At 39.2% G+C, this 20,864-nt stretch overlaps 1 protein-coding gene and 1 long non-coding RNA gene across 6 annotated transcripts in view; one reads left to right on the forward strand and one right to left on the reverse strand.

The window, feature by feature from the left end:
* SLC12A1 (solute carrier family 12 member 1) overlaps window positions 1-20,864 on the reverse strand; it is a 47,122-nt gene that overhangs the window by 4,351 nt on the left and 21,907 nt on the right. For all 4 annotated transcript variants that reach the window (XM_027644409.1, XM_027644408.1, XM_027644407.1 and 1 more), the window contains 13 exons: window positions 20,078-20,185; window positions 19,248-19,371; window positions 18,214-18,315; window positions 16,207-16,362; window positions 14,993-15,092; window positions 14,797-14,908; window positions 12,247-12,387; window positions 10,267-10,373; window positions 9,338-9,420; window positions 6,268-6,411; window positions 4,230-4,361; window positions 3,886-3,997; window positions 2,116-2,202 (listed from right to left, as the gene is read on the reverse strand). In XM_027644409.1, the coding sequence (XP_027500210.1) occupies window positions 2,116-2,202; window positions 3,886-3,997; window positions 4,230-4,361; window positions 6,268-6,411; window positions 9,338-9,420; window positions 10,267-10,373; window positions 12,247-12,387; window positions 14,797-14,908; window positions 14,993-15,092; window positions 16,207-16,362; window positions 18,214-18,315; window positions 19,248-19,371; window positions 20,078-20,185 (1,508 nt within the window). The remainder of the gene's footprint in view (window positions 1-2,115; window positions 2,203-3,885; window positions 3,998-4,229; window positions 4,362-6,267; window positions 6,412-9,337; window positions 9,421-10,266; window positions 10,374-12,246; window positions 12,388-14,796; window positions 14,909-14,992; window positions 15,093-16,206; window positions 16,363-18,213; window positions 18,316-19,247; window positions 19,372-20,077; window positions 20,186-20,864) is intronic.
* On the forward strand, window positions 314-20,243 carry LOC113947641. Of its 2 annotated transcripts, XR_003527827.1 has the most exons (6): window positions 314-734; window positions 1,256-1,756; window positions 4,746-4,801; window positions 5,432-5,538; window positions 14,297-14,427; window positions 19,971-20,243. It is a non-coding gene; the product is annotated as an uncharacterized LOC113947641 (long non-coding RNA). The 2 variants fall into 2 exon arrangements; XR_003527826.1 differs by lacking the exons at window positions 314-734; window positions 1,256-1,756 and having other exon boundaries at window positions 4,375-4,801.

Below are 20,864 nucleotides of genomic sequence, written 5' to 3' on the forward strand. Positions count from 1 at the left end.
TTCACAGTCACTGTGTTCGACAGGCCTCACTGATAATAATTGCAGCTGAAAAACTTGCAAAATCTTTAACTGTTGTTTGTTACATTGTGCCCCAGGTTATATCTGCGCCACTTCAGTGTGTTTGGGTTATTTGAGGATAATTAAAAGGTTATTTGAGGATAATTAAGCACTGCATTTGGCAGAGAATTTTCTGCATTTTCCTAGTTCTAACAAAAATTACTTCTACAATAACTCCAAACTGGTTACTAATTACTAACTATTAGTTAGTAATATTAACAATGAATATGGGTCTCATAATAAATATAAGGTTTTATTACTGTTTTAGCTCTAGCAAGACCAATCACCTGACTGATGCAGTTTTACTGATCATTTTAATGAAATGGATAAACAGGTGATATAAATTTCCTATGGCGAGGAGCTGAAAGAAATGCTGTAGGTTTTTTGCTATGTGGGGGCTCAGATTTTTGTTCATTTCCCAGCTTCCCCACTTCTCCACAGACCTTCTCTATGAATTTCTTTTTTTTTTTTTTTAAGCTTTTGACTGTCATCATCTGGAGAAACTTCCTTGCTTGCTGCATTGTTGAAAGTTTTTTATAATCCCACAGAGACCTGAGGGAGTTTCTCTTGTGTCAGTGTGAGTGTCTTTCTCTGAGCATTTTGTGCTGACAGACCTCACTAGGAAGTGAAATGGGAGACTGGGCACAGGCTGGACTTTATGGCCAGGAAGTCATGAGGTGGGTTAAAGACTCTGACATGCAGTGTTTAGTGTGGCTGTTGCTAAGTTGTCAGAGTTTGTCAACATCCTTACTCTCTGTTTCAGTATGTAAAATAGTGATAATCCTCTTATTATTGATGAAATAAGTGGGATGCCAGCTGGAAGAGAGATATGGTGGTCTAGCAAGTGTCTGGCACAATATTCACTTACTCTGTTGAGGTACTGCTGATGCAGCACGTGTGTGTGTGTGTGTGTGTTTTATGTTAATGCCAGATATGAATTCCCTTTGCTAGCTTTTATTTATGTAAAATCACTGCATTGTACTGGAGGAAAAAAAGAAGTATTCTGCACAGTTCTTTGTATAATTAAAAAATATTACTTCAGAGATCAAGAGGGCAATAAAAGGTGACTTTAGGTATCTAGTAATAAAATCTTCATATTCTTTAGTTTCATTTCTTAAGTGAAAATCTCCAATGAACCATAGAAACACTGGTGAATCTAATATTGTTTTTGCAAAGTTATGTGTTTGTGTAAAAGCAGGACACAGAAGGACTGAGAAACTAACCTGGGATTGCACTTGAATTCAGAGGAAGGGCTTTGGGTGGAGTAAGGGAGGGGATGGAAGAGAGCATAGCAAAGTGAGCACATTTTCAGTGGGTCTTTAAGACCAAGAGAAATACTGTGAATTGAGTTTAGGATTCAGTTATTTCATGAGCAACCTGCTGTAGACTTTTGTCTACATTAGCAGATGTCTACATAGATGATTTTTATGGAAATATGTTTTAGAAAGAAAGGACTTTAAGATTATTTTTTTTTTAGCTGATACAGTTGGAGGTGGAGCTCCTTGAGCACTGTTTTACCAACTTCCTAACCTTTAGCTAAGATAAGTTAATTTTTAAAAAAATTGAACCTTCATTATATTTGAGTGATAGGGGAGTATTATAATGTTGTCCTCATGGGAAAGAGGAAATATGCTTATGTTTGGCCAGAAAAATGTTATGAATTCATTATAAAACCCAGAAGGTTGAGTTGACATAGATGGTAAGTTTACAGAAGAACTATGACTGAAGTCTACTGCAAGCTAAATAGATATGAAAAGGCATCATAAAATGCCTGTTAAATTTAGTGGCTCATAAGTATGCTGTCTAATTAGTCTTTATTAAAATTCTTATAATTACAACATAAAGAACAAGGCTGCCTATGGTTTTGACTCTTTGAATTGTGATTGTTAAAAGGTTCTTTTCTTTTTCCCGCTCTTGGTACTTAGAAAATTATTGTGATAAAGTGACAGTGTTCTCTGTGGTGTGTTTTGGTTTTTTGTTTTTAATGCTCAACATAAAAAAAACAAGCTCCAGATAAAGGCTAACTGCTAAATAATGGATTTTGTTAATGTTTCTTACCTCTCTTTGTTGGGCTTTATATTGATATCACAAATGATGTTAATATCAGCGAATTTTATTCTGAATTTGCTTAGGAGTGAAGCCATCCTGAAAACAAAAGAGAAATGTTTTATCACTGTACTTCTGAGTGCCTTGTATCAAGAGCACTCATAAATGAGTTAGACAACTGCATTTGATATCTTATCTTTAACTACGTGACAAATTACTTTAAATGCTTTTAGTGTTTCAATTTGCAATTACAGAACTGGATTAATGTGATTGCTGTAGTATCATTCATTTAACTGATGATCGATGAGAATCACAAAAACTGGAAATTAATAGCAGACAGAGGGCAAGGTGTTTACATTTTGGGGAAAAAATGGTACTTTAAGTATATCCTAAGGCTTGAGTTATAAAGGAAAAATATTCAAAAGTGCAGTAGGGCAGAATCCTCCAATTCTTACAGAAGGCTTCTGTTATTCTGTTATTATCAGAATTCTGTGCGTGGAGTGTGTACAACACTGGTAGTGTATGTGTTGGTGAAAATGTGGTCCAGAAAGTTCGTGTACAATACTTAAAGAGTCTTTTTCATTTATGAATTTATAGTGGTCTACTCACATGTTGTTTTTGCACATTTTCATAAAAGAAAATACTTTACTTTTCAGCCTTGGTTGGCAGAAGGAATAGTTTATAGCTTTGTGTGTGTTTGTGCTGAGGTTAGAGAGGTTTGCTTAGGTCAGTTTTGCCTTTGTTTGAAGCACAGTTGGGATCTCGTGGTTCTTCCCCACACCTCCTTCCCCTTCTTTTTTTTTTTTTTTTTTTGGTACATAAGCTTTGGAATTTGAAAAGGTCAGAGAGTTCCTAGGAGCAAACCATGGTAGAAGTACATATTTGTTTATGACCTGAGAGTTTACTCATTCTTTTTTTTATATATAAGAAGAACATACTGCTTCTATAAATTTTGATGTCTCTTGGGGCAATCCTTGTTTTGAACAGGAAAAAGAGAAAAGTCTCAACTTCTGTGGAGAAGTTTTAATATTTGGGGAATTACATGCTAGTAGAAGTGCAGCTAAATTTAACTTCTGAATTGGCTGAAATTGAACTTGACTGATGTTGTTTTTAACTGCTCTTTGTTAAGCAGTTGCTGATTTTCATCCCAAATTGAGCTGCTTCCACCAGTGGTGAAATAGTTGTGCCTCAAGTGTGTAAAGTGCTTTGTAAGGAAAGGTGCTGTATACAGTGATGATAAAAATAAGTTAATATTAGTACCTTTCATCTGCTTGAAGGCAAATGATGATTATGAAATCTAGACTTTTTTTAAAAAGCTGAGTAAAATCAACTTGATCTTAAAGTTGATTAACTTGCTCTTTCACTTCTTTACTCTTTGCCACAGTTAATCACATTTATGTGAGCTATCTATCTATGGTATTGCATATGAGAGTTTCATGTGCAATTTCACTTGCTGTTAGCTGGACAGTCTCATGTAAATCCCATAAAAGTAATTATATTCTCATTACGAAGTGCAGACTGTTCTTCTTAGGGAAGGGAATATGAGCTATTAATGGGAAAAAGTGCTGGATGTGAGTTTCCTTTGGTAATGACCATTTGCAGAGCCTTGAGGGCTATGCCATAAGCTCAACACCTTTCTGTCAAGTACATCTTTTTTTTTTTTTTTCCTGCTGCCCACAGTACAACAAACTAGTTGTGCTGGAAAATTCCCAGCTTCCTGCTGTATGTGCATTATATTCGGCATCATTCAAACACTGAACAGTGAGATAAAATTATATTTACACTAGTTTTTCTTCTTCAATCCTGTTGACTTTTCCTCCAGTGAAGATCCTTAATTTACAATTTTTCCACTTCTTCCTGATAGTTAGAATGTAAGGAATTAGGATTGTTAGACCTGGAAGAACATACAAAATTACAGGAAGATCAGATTAGTGCGTTATGTGGTAAAAATTCCATCCTTCACTTCAGCAGCATTGGATGTAAGTTAATTTTAAAACATTTAATCCAGACATAAAATTGAATATGTGATCTTAAAAGAAAACGGTTTAATGTGAATTCCCAAGCCTGTTTTTATATTTGGTAACACAGAAATCTCTCTCCCCATGGTTCTTACTCAAATTCCTTACCTCCATCATCGAACAGCCACCAAATGTCAATTGTACCTTTTCCTTGCTTCTTTTTAAATTGAGTGCTGGCTTCTAGCAGCTTCTGATTGAATTCACCCACATGCATTGACTGCATGGTGTTAATGGTGCTCTCTGCAATGAGAAAGAAAAAATGTGAAAGGATGTCTGACAAGTGAGGATACAAGTAGCTTTAGGGAGCCAAACAGAGAGAAAGCTTCAAGAAAATGAACTGTTTCTGACATAATTTCTATACTTTAAATCTGAAAAAAAATTACGGAGTGGATGCTATGGAGTTTTAATGTGCCAATACTCACAGAAACCAAAGGTTGTGGGATACATTGTCACTAGATTATAGCATCTTGAAAAGGGTTATCTGATTATTTGTTCTCTGTCTCTTTTTACGTAATGTAAAATTCTCTGGGGCTTTAAAAAGCAAGTGGGAAATATCTGATAGATTTTAGAAGTAAATGTGTTATTTTGCATCATTTACAATCTCAGCTGTCTTGTAAAACACAGAGCTCCCTGGAAGGCACAGCGATGGTGGATGAAACGAGGATGCAGCGGGAGCACAGGTGAAGCTGAGGCTGGAAGGCAGGAAACACAAACCTATATGGCTGCTTCCCTGGGCTGGGCTGGTCCTTGTTAATTGAAAGTACATTCTGGTCCTTTCTGTTTGCTTGGTTGGCTTCAAAAGTTATAGTTTTGATTATGCACTAACAATGTCTTCTCTCATTCCATCTTTTGAAGCCTGTGGCTTTATTACTGCTCCTCTTTCAATGATTTCAAAGAGACGGTGTCAGAGCGGTATTTTAAATGGAGCAGACAGGCTTCTTCAGAGGTTTTACTCTGATCTGCTAGGTTCTGAAAATGCTTTGTTTGGTTTTCTTGTATTTCTGGAGTGTGCACAGGATAGTTCTAAAGCAGTTCTAGCATTTCTGCTGGAAGATGCAACAACTCCGGGGACTATGAATATAAAAGCAAAAGAGAGAGGCAGGGATATTTATTATCATAATCTATCTCATATAGAGAGCCAGAGTGTGCAATATGTATTTCCTTTATGCCTTTCTCAACTAAATCAAAAAGGGTAGTTGAAACAGAGGTGCACACTCTTGTTGGAATTGTCATAAAAATATATTTCACTGAAGCCTGCAAAATGAACTGAAGTCTGCCAACTAACGAATAATGACATTTTATGTTTTCAGCCTGTAGATCTTCCTGATACCTGTGGGAGTTGCATGCACAGCCAGATGTAATAGTCTCTGCAGGTGAAAATTCTGAAAATACATGGTGTGTACAAGCATGGCTTCAGGTGGGTCATTACCATTACAGCCTAGCAGTTGTGAAATGAGACCTTAAATTCTGGCTGTATTTCTGTATCATTTTACTATATCTGAAATGTAATTTTGATTTCATCACCTACACATTTAAGTTATGTGTTAATTAGTTATTTGACAGCATGCTGTGTATGTACTTCCAGTACTTTTACCACCTTCACTTGTGCATTTTTATGAAATTATGCCTAGAATATAGAGCAGTTGTGCTATTTTTACCTGTTTTTCAGCTGTGTACTGAGTTTGTGTGTGTGTTTGTTAAGTAAAGTAAGATTGCTTGTTCCCTGAATATTGGGAATATGTTCCTGTTTTCTTTAAAGAGGAGGAAGAAAGGCCTCTATTTAAAAACAGCCTATTAAAAAAAATCAAACAACCAAAAAATCCCCAAACCACCTTGTTCTGTATTTGTCAACCAACCATATTCTATTTTTGACAAACAGAACTGAACATTAGCTGAGCTGAGAAGCTGAATGAGGGGAGGAAATTGGTTGTGTTTTATGAGGTAGTGTATCCTACAAGCAGAGGATGTCACTCTGTGCTGCATTACAGGGTTGTAGCCACCATGACAGGTTTGTACAGGGGAGGTCCTTTTCCAGGGGCTTCTGTGTGGCTCACGAGCTTTTGGCTTGGAGTAAAGTCCAGTCTGTATATTGGTGAAAGCAGGATGTATTGAAGGGTCAGGGAGGAGTTGTCATTTTGGAACTTACCCTTTTTTGTTTCATGTTTTGAGATATTGAGTGTGCTGGCTTTTTTGAAGAATCCACAGATGCCCCTTTTTCCTTCTTCAAAATCATTTTCTTTAATGGTGGCTTCCAGTGCCAATCTCTCCTGCTCCAGCTTCTCTAATTCCTCTGTATATTGGAAAAAGTAAGTGAACTGGTAACACATCACTTTCTTTTTTAAATTAAATCGCTTATGGAACTAATGGTGGTGATGTAATTGCTATTATGGTACTTTGTAGACAATGTAAAGCTGCTGGGAGGGGAAGCTAAAATGCTTCTTTTTTGCAAACTAATAGGGAGGAGGAAGCTGAATTCACCTGTGGAAGCCCTAACTTAGGGTGCCTACAGCAGTGGGGTGTGCTACAGTGCTACTCAGCTGCTCTCAGGTTTTCTCTTCCAGGTCAAATTCAGTATTATGACATTTTATAGTTACATGAGATATTATTTATTGAGTTATGTTAGTGGATATTTGCTTGGTTTCTTTAGCCAAGAATTTGAAAACACATTAGAAAAGCTGTTTTTCTAAAATGAGAAAGGTCAGATATGGAGTTCGAGCCTGTGGGTCCCTTTTCTAAGAACAAGTCACATGGTTTGGACTTCGAGATTCTCAGAAATATGTAAGGATCCTGAATATGCCATCAGTTTCTATGCTGAAATATTTTTAATTTTTAAGCATTTGCTGTAAAGATGTAAGATTTAGCTAACCAATCCAGTAAATTTAGTAATATAAGAGAACAGTTTCATCTTGCCAGTATTAGCTTTATGCTGAGAAAAAGGTACCACATGTTATTGTGGAATATAGTATGATGAGGCACTAATTAATGTGGTTCAGGCATTTGCCTGCAGAAAACTTTTTTCTTAAGAAAAACTTCTATTTGAGTAATAGATGAACTAAATGTTCACTTAAGTAAAATTCCTGTAAAGTTCATTTAAGACGTTGTGTTAAAAAAATAACCTCTCACTAGGTGGACATTAGCTCTGCTGACACTGAGTTGCCAACAGAAAGAATATACTTTCTTTTACTTTGTAATCCATGACAGCCACGTGCTTCTGATTCTCAGACCCGGTGAGAAGTCACAAACTTAATGGTGACTCAAAACTAAAATTTCAGTTTCTCCATTGAACAGAATGCTGTATAAAGTATAATAGAATACAATGATCTTTGTTTTCCACTGCAGAGACTTTGTATCTACTTCAAAACATTGCTTGGTGTTTGAGGCTTTTTCTTCCTGCCCCAGTCCTAATTAATTCCTGACTCCTTCTGTCTGGCCACTTGAAGAACATTTGTTACTTTGTAAGAACGCAGAGCTGGTATTTGTATTTTCACAGGTGTTCCAGTGACTGTACGTTTTGAGCAGTCAGTTTCTGACTTGCATCAAGCAAAGAGACAGGCAGATCTCTCTCAGGTGTCATGAGGGGGCGAAGAAATCTTGATTAGTTTAGAATTTTTTCCAAAATCCCCGTGGCTCTCCGTGCACATCGAGCTAAACAAGCCCTCATCCACCTTGCTTTTTAAAGGAGTCTCTGGCGCCTTTTAATTCGGGGAGGTGATTTGCTTTTGAGCGTTACCTCACGCTGGACTCCGCGCTCTGCTGGGGTGTTAATTTGGGCTGTAATTAGCCGGGGCGGTGCGCGGCGCTGGCGGCGGGCGGCAGCAGAGAGCCGTGCTCTGCTGCGCCGGGTACCGGGGCCGGGAGGGGCGGCCAGGGTTAGCCCGGGTCTGTCTGAGCCAGTGGGTAGACTGACGAGATGTGGGGGAAATTATCGTACTGAACACCTTGAGAGAATTGTTCTGAGGGTTATTTTATGTGGGGCTGTTCCCTTCCCCAGAATACCTGAGGAACAAATAAGACCTCTGTGTGCTAAAGGGGAAAAAGCAAAACGAAGGCTGCCATTGTGTATGTGGCTTTTGGAAGCCCTTCGTTTAGGTGCAGCTGTCTGCTTGCTCTGTGTCCCTCTACCTTTTCCACCCAGATGGATCCCCCAATGGTTCACAGAATCATAGAATATGCTGAGTTGGAAGGGACACATGAGGATCATTGAGTCAAACTCCTGGCCCTGTGCAGGACACCCTAAGGATCACACTATGTGCCTGAGAATGTTGTCCAAACACTTCTTGAACTCAGACAGGCTTAGTGCTGGGACCACTTCCCTGGGAAGCCTGTTCCAGTGCCCAGCCACCCCCTGGGTGAAAAACCTATTCCTGACATCCAGCCTAAACCTTCCCCAACTCAGCTTCAGGCTGTTCCCTTGGGTCCTATCATTGGTCACGAGAGGGAAGACATCAGTGTCTGCCCCTCCAATTCTCCCCTTATGAGTATGTTGAAGACCACAATGAGGTCTCTTCTCCAGGCTGAATGAACTAAGTGACCCCAGCCACTCCTCATAAAGCTTCCCCTCCAGACCCTTCACCATCCTTGTGGCCCTCCTTTGGATGCTTTCTAATAGCTTAATGTCTTTTTCTGTGTTGGGGTGCCCAAAACTGCACACAAGACTCAAGGTGAGGTTATGGTATGGTTTTCCATTTCCCCTGAGATATGCAGTGCTAACCTAAGGAAGAATGAACAAAAAGGGTGAAGAAGAATTGGTGTTTCCTGTGGGTTCCAAATTTTTGCACGAGTGGGAACTTTCTGGGCCCCAGAGTTCTGCAGAGGTGGTACCAAAAGTGCAGCTTCCTGATTCCTGCCAGTCCCAGCGATCTCAGGTAAGCAGAAGGAGGAAGAGGTGTCAAGACCAGGAGGGGAATGTGCAGCAGAGTGACAGGTTGCTGTGGCACAGCATGACTTTTTTACTGCTTTAGTCCGTGCCTGTGCTGGAACTGCTTTGGGAGTTGAGTTCTCTGGAGTGCAGAGCCCCTTAATGTGTTAGGCTTGAACTCCTTCTGTCACTGCCAGTGATTAGCAAGAATTTTGGGCAGGATTTAAATTGCAGAAGCAAGGAGGAACTGTAGAAGTCATGAGTGTAGGAACTATCCAAGAAAGCAGGTGGTGACTCTTAAGGGTACTTCTTGTGCTGGGCATGTAACCAGCACAGATATTCAGCTGTGGAGTCTTACCTTGAACCTGAAGGACCTGAGAGATATCAAATCCTTGGCTAATTCTGACAATAATCACCCCAAGCTCAAAATCAAAGGCATCACTGGAAAGAAAGAAAAAGAAAAAGAAATATGCTTTTGCATCGTGCATGTCAGTGAGGAAAGCTACTTTGAGAAGATCAGTGGAAGTGTTACTGTTCACAGGGAGGACAGGCTAGGTAAAACTGCAGAAGGAATTGCCCAAGATTAAGCTAAGTACTATAAATTTTCTTCCCTTATTTAAAAGAAGGGTATGAGTGGAAATGGGAACAGATAGGCTATTCCTGGAATGGATCTTTCAGACAACACTTTTTTAGGAACTAGGTTGCAATTGGGTAATTTTTTCTCCCTACTCTGAGGAAATAACAGAGCTGAGGTGGGGTTTGTTGCTCTGTAACTCGCTTATGGTGAGTTTTGAGCAGAAATCTATGAGAAGCCTGTTTCTAAATGACTGTTTCCCAGTGAAATCCCAACCCACAGAGCTGCTGAGCCTTAGGCACACATGAGATTTGAAGCAAGGCTCTTCCTCTGTCTCCTAGGCTTAAAAGAAGAATTCCATGATGTTCTCTTATTCCCTAAGTACGTACATGATGGTTGTTTTTCTCTGAGCTCCTGCCCACTAAAAATGGGAAAATACAGCTCTGCAAAAGCTCTGCTGACAGCAGAGCAGCTCCTTTAGTGCTGTCAAGCCACATCAGCTCCAACAGTGCAGATGTTTGACAGGCAGATCCTACTGGGTGTGGGAAGCCAAGGAGCCTTTTTTAATGGGCAGTAACTTCTGTTACAGAGGTAGGATGTGTGAGCCTAGATTTGTAGGTACTTACATTGTTTCTACACATCAAATTCTGTATGGAAATGCTGTGTTAATCCAGTCTAAGAGGAGTGAAAAGGGAGGTGCTGAGCTGACTTACTGTATAATGCCCACATAGTTTTCAATTTGTGTGGCAGGTGCACTTCTCCAGTCCTTCTTAAATCCAATCACCAAGGTATTTGGTTTCATTCTACCCAAGCCCGAGGCCTAACAATATTAAAACACTGCTTAGAAAGGTACACACACACACATGCTTTTAACTGTAAATGAAAAGTAATGGCAAAAGATAACTGAAGTAATGTTCTGGAGACACTTACAACTAGATTGCATTTCATAAATGCCCTTCATGCTCATAGCCAAGCAGAAATCAGAAAGATTAGTTTTAAATCATTCCAACTGTAAATGATTTTAGACGACATAAATGTAGTTTTGCTAAATTAGCATTCATTTGCATTTCTTCTGACATGCTCTCATTAAAATGGTTCAATAACTTGGAATCAAGAGAGAGTTTAGAACTGTTTGTATGCTCGTTCTAACATAACAGCATAAAGCTTTTATCAGCCTTGGAATACTCCGTAGATGAACTGAGTCTGAAGTCTCTTAAAACACCTCAGAGACACAGAGAAGGCATAGCCTCCTAAGAATATTTTTTTTCCTTGAATTTGGAAACTGTTGCTGTTCCATTTCCTGTATTCTTTTCAAAAGATTATCCAAAATCAGGTGAGCATGCTTTATAGATATGTCAGAGTATCCTTTTATGTGAAGCATTACTGTTTACTGTTAAATTATAATCTATAAACAGGAAGAAAAAATGGTTTGTCAAGATATTAAATTGCCTCCAGAACTGGTTCTGGATGGTAAAACCTGGACAAGTAGGATTAGTCAGATCTAGATTCAGCTGACTTAATTTTTCTAGAAATCTAAATACTCAGTGTATTGGGAACCTTCAGGAGGAGACACAAAAAATACCAGCCTGTCAAGTTGTTACACTTGCCAAATTTTACTACTAGCAAGCAGAAAACAGGTAAAAATGTTGGAATCTTGGTAGGTTTGCACTGTTTACATTGAAATGAATAATTGTTGCACATGACTTTAGGTTTTCCTTCTGTTTGTTGGAAGGGAATTATTTGTGGTCCAGTAGTTGACTTTGGCAATAGTAGTAATGGAAAGGAAGAGATCATCAGACTGTAACAGTTCTCAAAAACATCAGAGGGATCTCCTACTGAGACAATGTATAAACCCAAGATGAAGTGTCTTTGTGAGGTTTTGATAGAACAAAGGGACCTTTATTAATAGTATTTCATCTTGCTCAATTGTACTGTCCATTCAGCCAGTGTACAAAGAGCCCTGGTAGGCTGCCAGTGGGTGACGGTTACCCAGAGTATTTTAGTTGGTTCCCTACTGTCTCAGTTTGCACTGATGTCTTTTCAGCAGTGTATTTTGTGCAAAGGATGTGAATTTTCCCTACATTTTGCCTCAGTACCTGTATATTTAAATATTCATATATGTGAAGGGGGGGGAGATGGGAAATATGGAAACAGTGTCTCTGTGCTTTCATTAAAGCCATTTTAAATGGACTGTTGGAAATGATCTGCTGTATTCTTAGAGTAATAGAAAAATATTGCACTTTTATTTAAATGGCCTTCTTGCTGTTTGCAGAAAATGTATATTACACATTTTCAGTTTTCATTTAATGCAGAAACATTCTCATATATTTAATATGCTGCATAATACCAAACAATAGAATTGATTTGAAGTATATCAAGTGTCAGCTGCAAAGACAGTCATATGTTGCCCTGCAGATGCCTCTATTTTCATAAGTGTCTTGTTCATTTAGGAGAGAATCAGTCTGCCTTGTCTCATAATGCCATAGCCCAGAACGAGATCTTTATGAAATAATCTGTAATATAATATACATTTATATTATGCCCCTTCTGCATTCTGCCCCCAGAATGCCCCTTCTGTCTATAACATTATCCATACATACACAGGGCTTCTTAACAAGTAAACAGTAATGCTTCACATAAAGGGATGCTTTGATGTAACAGTCTTCTGTGTGTTTTGTCAACAAAAAGCTTACTTGAAGAAGACTTTTGACTCCATCTCTGAAGCTGTCAGCTGCCACTGCTGCATAAAAGGCTTTTCTTTTGTTCTTTGTGAGCCAGGCCTGCTTTTTTTCCATGCCACTGTTCATCTCCTTAACACACAGCTTGCGTGGGCCCTGCATGATACAATAAAATATTATTAAAGTTTTGTGTTGTACATCACACAGTGATTTCGAAGCAGTTACCTGTGAGTCTGCTGTGGGAGCAAACGGAGAGAGCCAGAAAAATACATTTCCAAAAAGGGTCCACAGAGATTCAGCCCTTTGAAAAGAAGTGTGATGCTAACATAATTCACATTCTGTTTGAGAGGCTGAGGCTGTTAATGCTACTTAAATATAGTGATTCTGACAGAAAGAAAAACTACTATGGATTGTAACATCTTAAAAAAAATCTAAGGTATGATAAAGCATCTCAGAGTGAATAAAGTCCCTCCCTGACTTGACTACGTAAAAGAGTCTTAGCAGATCTAAATATACTTGTTTAAGCTCCTATCTACTAACTGTAAGAGAAAAGAGTTGTGCAATACAATTAAAGATGCAAATGCCTTTGACACCAGTTTGTTTCGCTGGTCATCTGGTAATTTAATGGGACAAAAATCCATGTGCATGTTAGAATCACAAGACATGGATGTAACTTAAGGAGAGTTTGATCTTGGCTGCTTGAAGAGCTGGGAATAATAACTTGAACAATAAGATTTAAGTTTCCTTGTGGGTAAGGGGGGAGAAAAACAAGTTTTACCCTTCTTCCTTGTCTCTTTAAGGAGAGAACCTGAAGGTGGTTTTGCAGCTGGCTTGCACAATGTTTCTGCTGGCCAGGGGTCCAGTCCCACCCTTCTGCCAGGGGACAGCCTGTCTGTGTCCTCCCCTGCTCCTCCTCTGTACCAGTGGTAATGTTTGTACAATTGTACAAGGAGCCCAGTGAACCTGCAGACTGAAGACTAACCTTACAAAAATATTGTATGTGAAGGCAGGGAGTAAAAGCAGGATAGCCCTTTTTATTAGAAACTCAGACTGTTCAAGCCAACATGCAGCCACAACCTCAGACACAAGTAAACTTTAAATTGTCTTTATATTCAGTTGCCATATTTATTTTGCCTATTTCTGAACTATCTGTGACTGTGTTCCTGGAAAGTTTCTTGCTGCTTTTTGGAAAGAAGGAGTGGAAGATGCTCTCTCTGGCATGGTTTCTCAAAACTTCATGCATAGCTAACAGCATGTCAGCTTTTGAGGCAAAATATGCTGCGTGTTACATTTATGGCTGAATAGTCTTGCTGTATTTTATGATATATATTGTAGGCTGCTCTTCAATGTGGTTCCTAGCAATTTTATTGTCCATTTTTTACCACAATTTTGCAAATCAGAAGGGTTCATTTTGTCACAGTTTTATTACCAAGCAAATTAAATTTCACTTAAGTTTCCGAAGAAATAATTTAAACCTCCTCCCCTCAAACCAATTACAATGCTTACACTAATACAGTAGACTTAGGGGTTTTTTTGTATGGAGAGGAATGAAATCTGATATAGAGAAACATGTCTAATAATTCAGAAACACTGCTGAGACTCAGCTTTAGGAAGCTGCATAGTTTCAGGATCTTGTTGGGATTGATTCTACACTTACTGCATGTGATGGGAAAGCTAACAATAATTATAGTAGGGAAGAACTGGGACCAGTCACTCTTTATAGATTCATTTGATTTGAGAAGAATCACATGTGGATCTTCTGTACTCCGTTTCTGCAATGTGGCAGCATCAAATGAATTATTCCTACACTCTTGTAGAGGAATACATTCTCCTTCCTGAAATGACTCTGTTATCAAGATTCTGCATCCCCATTTGGTGCCATGAGCTGGGGTTTTTTTGTTTTCAAAATTAAAAGGTCATTGTAATATTTAAAATACATTTTCTCTGTACATTACAAACCTATCTATTTTTATTCTGTCCTAATGAGAGACTAGATCTTCATCTTCCAAGATACATCATTTGCTGTGTATTTATAACTAGACATTTACTTTTCTCCTCTCTTTAGGTCTCGGAAGAGCATGTTTATCCTCAGAATTAGCACTCTAACAGTTTTGGAGGAACCACTGCAAAGGGAGCTGAATTACTTGCCAAACCCTAACTCTGCAAATTAGTGACAAAGCTGAAAATGGAGCCTGGGTAATTTGACTTTTGCACAATAATCCTTCAAATTTTATGTGTTGTGTGATTTGGGGTTTTTCTGTCTTTTAAGCCTAAAATCTTTCCTTGTAATATTCCATTTTTTTCAAACCATTTTTTGGTCCATCTGCTATGAACTCTGAAATGCATCTCAATGAGGCATTTACCAGCAGGCTCCGTATCAGCTGATGGCTTTTGTATCAAGAATTATGACAAAATTCCTTCTCAGTGCGAGTCTCTGTCATGGTCTGCACAGACACAGACCAGCACCAACGGGAACAGTGTGTGCTGAGTGAGAGTGGAATGTGTAATGGAGACCTGCAGCACCCACTGGGGCTGAGTTTCCAGATCTGTCTGAGCTGACCTTACCGTGAACACTTCACAGCAGATGCACAGCCCGTTGTTCTTGGTGAAGGTGTGTGTGATGTCCAGCAGAGCAGGCCTGATCATAGGAGCTCCTGTTAGTGTTATGCACTGAGGTCTGTTAGGAAGAAAAGAGGTTGTATATGTTTGGCTGATGTACATATCCAGGATAAGCCATTCTGCTGTTCACTGAAAATCTTACCTGAAGTTTTTCACATGGTCTTCCACTGTAGTTAATGCCAGAGCGCTGTCTAGGGCATTAACAAAGTAAAGAGCCTGTGTAGAGGAGCCCCAGTTTACTTCTGCATATAATAGAGATAAATAATGTGTATTAAACCATGGGCTATTCCCTACATTCTGTTGCAAAAGTCAGCAATCAGGTGCTCTGTGAAAAAAGCAGGATATATTCTCTCATACCTCATAGATACAGACCTATTGTTCTTTGTGCTTCTCAATAATAGGTTTTGCTTGTGTGATGCAAAAAAACCCCATGCGAGTAAATGTTTTTGACAAGTGCCTTGTGACAGGTGTGTTCTCCTACACCTGATGATATATTTACAGGAAAGAACCACAGGCCATCCCAATGGGTATGAAAACCCAGGCAGGGAGGACACACAACAGTGCAGCAATATACAGAAAAGAATAAGTCTCAGACCAGGTGTTTCTGTCCCCAGCTGGCTGCAGTGAAGGCACATCTTCTGGGAAACTTGTCCCTTTTATTTGTGTTATTTTTTTTTATACTGCAGAAGTAATTCAGGTGGTTAGCACTGAAATCTGGACCTGGGTTAGTTTTGTCCTGGATATGAATAACCACACTTTCTTGTCTGATACTGGGGCTGTATTAGCACACAGATTTCTGACGACACCTCCTGTAATTTGCTGAGCTACTAAGCAGTTTTTTTCCAGCAGTAAAGTGTGCCCATCTTCTTTTGATTTATGGAGGGATTGTAAGGAGGTGCTGGAGGATGATCAGTTCAGGAGTAATTCAGATTACATTTTTGTTGTTGTATAATGGGCAGCAGGTTTAAATTTTGAGTGATGACCCCGGATGAGTCAGCTGGGAGCACTGCAAAATTCAGGTGAGGGTTTGTGTGTGGGTGGAAAAAAATTATGAGTGATACTCAAGTAAAAGCCCAAATGTCATAAAGATGGGATGGGAATAAACCAGTCTGCTGGAATGTTTACAGAAAGCCCTGAACCATACTTGAAGTACTTGTTAAATAGGCAAACATTCACCAGATTATCAACTTAATCTATATTATATAAAGTGGAATTTAATGGGATGCTTCAGGCTTGCCTCTAAATAAAGATATCAGAGAAAAAGTAATTGCTAATTCTGTAAGCAGAATGAATTCCTTTAAAATCCAGTCTGGCTGTATAACAAATACACAGAATAATAGCAGGATTTGGCCTTACCTGGCTTCTTATATGTTACATAAATATATAGAAAGAGCTCAATGGCATAAGTGATGAGAGCTGCCCACCAGTTGATGACAAACATCACACCACAGCATAGCAGGGCTCCAAAAAGTGACACCCACATGTTATAATACCTGAATGCAGGTCTCCAACCTGTTTAAAGACAATTGAGAAAATTGGAAGAGCATAAAATATATGGATGAAATGGCAATTCATGTGTTTTGTGCATACAAACCCATGTGCAGTTTGTTTCAGGCTCTGTCAGAAGGGGTGGGAGTGATATGTGCAAATTCTCAGGCATCGCATCAACAGATACTTTTAAGTGTTGGCTGCTGTAGGTTTCAACACACACAGAATATGGGGTCTTAAAAGCCTTCTGCTATTTCCTACTGCTTTGCTCAGCGTGGCTTTGAGTAGCTATTCTGTTTATAGGTATTTTTCACAAATTAAAGTTTACTGGTTCAGAACATTTCAGAACATCAGAAACAGATTTTCCTGTAACTCCAGGTAATTGGTGACTGTCCTTTTGATGCATATACACAGAACTTATTATTGGTAGCTGAACACTTGCTGAGAGGAGAGTTTATCCCAATGCTGTAAGTGCACCTGTCTGAAATAGGAAATCTCCTGACCTCACTGCAGAAAAATAAAATCATTTGCAATTGACTTTAAAAAGATATTATTCCTGCTGCTCTTCAGCTGCAGCACTGAATCCATCCCCTGCTACCAATTAAAATGATGAGGCAAGCAGTGAGCCTTCATGGTTTGCAGGTCTCTGCCAGGTGTTCTACAGAGCACACTCTTTGGAGAGGGAAAAAACACAGAAGATACAAAAAGGGGCTGAGAAACCCTGTCTTGGATCATCTTTGTAATGAGGGAATGGGAAGGACCTGCTGTGAAGAAATTTGCTGTCCTACAGCCTTGCAATTATTATAATCTATCACTGTGAATTGGCAGAAATTAACTGGAGGAAATGAGAAAAGAAAAATGGCTGCAGTTCTGTCTGAAATGTTAAGTAGTGGTAGAGTCAGATGCAGGCAGATGAAGTCTATAGAGGTAATTGTTACTCAGCTCCAAGGCCATGTGGAGCATATCTGCATTTGTTCAGCTGTGCAGGTAATTAGCAGAAGTGCTCATCTTTTCTGCCCTCTGAACAAATGGCACCATGCAGCTCTATAGGAAGGAAGCTGATGTAGGCATTTGTGTTGCTATTGCAGTTTCTTCACACTGGAAATCAAAAATGTATTCCTCGCTCCTTGAGTTGAATAATTAATTCATAGCATCAGGAAATTGTCTTTCCTGTGTGCCAAAACCAGTGTTGCTCAGCTGATTGGCTTTAGTCCTGAAGGTGTCACCCCTTCATTCATGAAGATGTGAGAATCACTCTGCTGTGGCAGTGCATAAGCCTGAAAGCCACTATGTTCCTTTGCTGCACAAATATAGAGAGAGCATCTCAAGTTACCCCTGAACAGGATCTCATTGCATTTCACCTTACAGTTCTGCTTCCAGGCACTGCAGAGCTGTGCTGGTGCTGTCTGGGGAACCTGCTCTTGCTCTACATGTTCCCCTCCAGGCAGGATCACTTCTACTGCAATTACTGTTCGTATGAACCTCCCCATACACTTCACTGTAGATTTGGAGGAGAAGGACATGATTACTCCCCACTATACCTTGCTTTATGTGGCTAGAGTTGGCATAGACTTTTATCCACCCATGTTTTGTGATAGTGAGGGAAAAACACTCTTAAGGGGAGCTTTTTTTGCTCCAGTGGGATCCCCTGAAGTATTTTTCATCCTGTACAACTGTAGAAATTGTAAGGACTAGAGCCATTATTTTTATCTTTCGGAGATAAATAAAATGTCTTCATATTCAATAAGAGCAGTAAAACATCAGATCACACAGCCTAGGTATTTTACATGTGCTGCAATTTCCTCTGACGTACAGTAAAAAAACTTGCAGAGGTCAGAAAGCCCACATTTAAATCACTGGTGAATGCAGACTCACCTGGAGATTTTGCGTATGAGGCATGAAAGCAGGAGAAATTAATCAGGGCGTAGGAAGCCAGGAAGAAATTGGAAATGATGGGAGCAATGGTATTCAGTTCAGCTGCAAGACATATACGCAAGTCAGACATAGGCACCAGGTTCCTAGATTGTTGGCTGGCTTTTTCCTAATGATGCATTAAATCTGAACATTTTCTGAATTTGTCATCCAGGGAGAGCTTGGGTATTTTACTGTCTTACTAATTGAAGGCCACTTTGATATATGTACATTCATATGAATTATGTGTGCTAATGCTGATTTTAATAACATTATGTGCTATGCAAGGTTATATTTGATACTGTGATTCTACAGGCTGTCTCTTAACAATGTAGATCTGGTGTAAAGTTAAGAATTTTAAATACATAATTGAAAGGACAGATGCTTTGCACAAAATATTTATAGTTAAAGCTTATTGTTTTGCTTTTTAAATGGAAATCTGAATTATCTCTACTAGACATCCTATTTACTTAGTGTCAGACAGTTTGAATTTCTAATCTTGGAAAAACTGATTTAAAGATTCTCACACCCCTAAATATGGTAGGTGGGATTTTCTACCACCAGTGCTGGCAAACTGTGATTTGCTTTGGACCTGACTGTGGGGAAGGTTTGGGCAGAGTAGGCTTCCTGATTGTCTCAGGACTGCCTCAGAGCTATGTGCAGTATAAACTGGAAAACCATTTTCAAAGCTTGTGACTTTGCCTTATTTGATATAGCTCTAAACACTGCTCTCTTCCAGCAGAGTGAACAGGAATTGAAAAGGCATCTTTGAAAATGAGGCTGTGATGGTGTTGAGATGCCACAAGAATCCCTGTTGGGTTTTTTTTGCCTTCATTAAGAGTAATGGAACTACTACCAGGACTTTGAGTGTGCTTGAGTTTGTGTCAGAGCTTACCTGACTGGAAATTTTTCTAACCATAGCTAATAATTGTATCAAGGTATCAGTTTGTATAATTTCAGAACATGGTATTATAGCAGTTGTGTTACATTATACAAACCAATCAAAATGAATGCCATAGCGATCACGAAAGTGAGAACATATCCCCTGATGGGCTCATTGTTTTTTCCATATCCTTTGGCAAAGAACTCGAGCCCTTTGTAGACATTGTCCTTGCAAAGAGCCTGGTAAGAAATCAGAATGTAATTCTGTTAAGCAGTGCTTTCTTGCATCAGAAGTCACTGTGAGTGGCAGCTTGCTGGGCTTTTGCTAAATAAGTTAGATATATCTTAGTACTTCAAGTACATCAATGCCGTGGCATGTGAACATTTAAATAAGGTGATAAGACAATGTGCTACTACGTTATTATATAGTGGGAAACAGAAATACAGGCATTTAATGCTTATTCAGTGCTTTAAAAGAAAAGATTAATTAAAGAGTTAAATGGAATCTAAACTGGGGGAAATTGGAGACCAAATCAGTGGCTTGGTGTAATTTGTACAGGTTATCTCTCTGTCCCATGCCCTCTGCTCCCACTCTTTCCACATTGCTGCTGCCCAGACGACTTCTGGAAAGCTGGACAGGTGCTTTGCACAAAATATTTATAGTTAAAGCTTATTGTAGCCTTCAAGCTATTTATAACAGACACGTGTGTATCCCCACTCCTGCAACAAAGCTGAGCTCTGACCAAAGGAATATTGTCACCCTTGTATGAGGATGAAATCTGCCTATTTCCATTGAAAAACACTGTACATACTGTTTTCCCTGCCTTTTCCTCCCACAGGTGTCAGTGTTGTTTAAATATATATTACATTTGGCACATAGACTTCAACTAAATTTTGTGTCTTTGAAGTAAAACTGAGTATAATGAAATGGATAGTTTAATTTTACCTGGAAAACTTTGGGTGCGCTGACAAGAGATGCTAGAGCTGATGACAGAGTAGCTGAAAAGATGCCAGCTGTGATGAGAGGACCAAAGCCAGACACCATGCTCATCACCTTTATGAAAAAAAGAAGATAAAAAGAATAGTCAGTCATCACCTTTATGAAAAAAAAAAAGGTAAAAAGAATAGTCAGGCTTACATTTAGATGCAGATTTTGTTGACAGTACTCTGTTTTCTATGTGTCCCTGCTTTTCATGGTTCTAAATTCAATCTGCTACAAACCAACTCTGAAGTAAGGAAATACTATTATTTCTCTTTTAATAAAAAGCAGTGGGGGCATAGCCAAATTTTTATTCAACTATGTAGCTGTCTGCCGGGGCAGATGAGTACTCTGTGAGATTTTCTCACTGCTTTTACTAATTGATTGCTACAAGTAACAGCCTCTACTTGACAAGTAAATAGCCAGCTTGTAGCAAGAGAGGAAAATGGAAACAGCAGGAAAAAGCACCAAAGTATGAAACGTGGTTGGAGGCACTTGATTTGGTTTGGGGTTTCCTTGATTATTTAATATGGCTAAAAATGAGAGAAAGTGCCTGGTTATGTTGGCATAACCACAGTGCTGCAAACAGCAATGGTGGTGCCTGTTAGGCCTCCCTGAACCCTCCTGGGGGGCTGGACTGGCCCCTGTGACCACTGAAGCAAAAGGGATGTTGAGAAGCACCAGACAAGGAAACTAAAAGATAGATGGCTGTGGCTGTCAGATGCTTTTTGGTGTGTGGGAAGACTCTAGGAAA

This window comes from Corapipo altera, unplaced genomic scaffold (genome assembly GCF_003945725.1).
Source record: "Corapipo altera isolate COAL_440 unplaced genomic scaffold, ASM394572v1 50, whole genome shotgun sequence".
NCBI lineage: Eukaryota > Metazoa > Chordata > Aves > Passeriformes > Pipridae > Corapipo > Corapipo altera.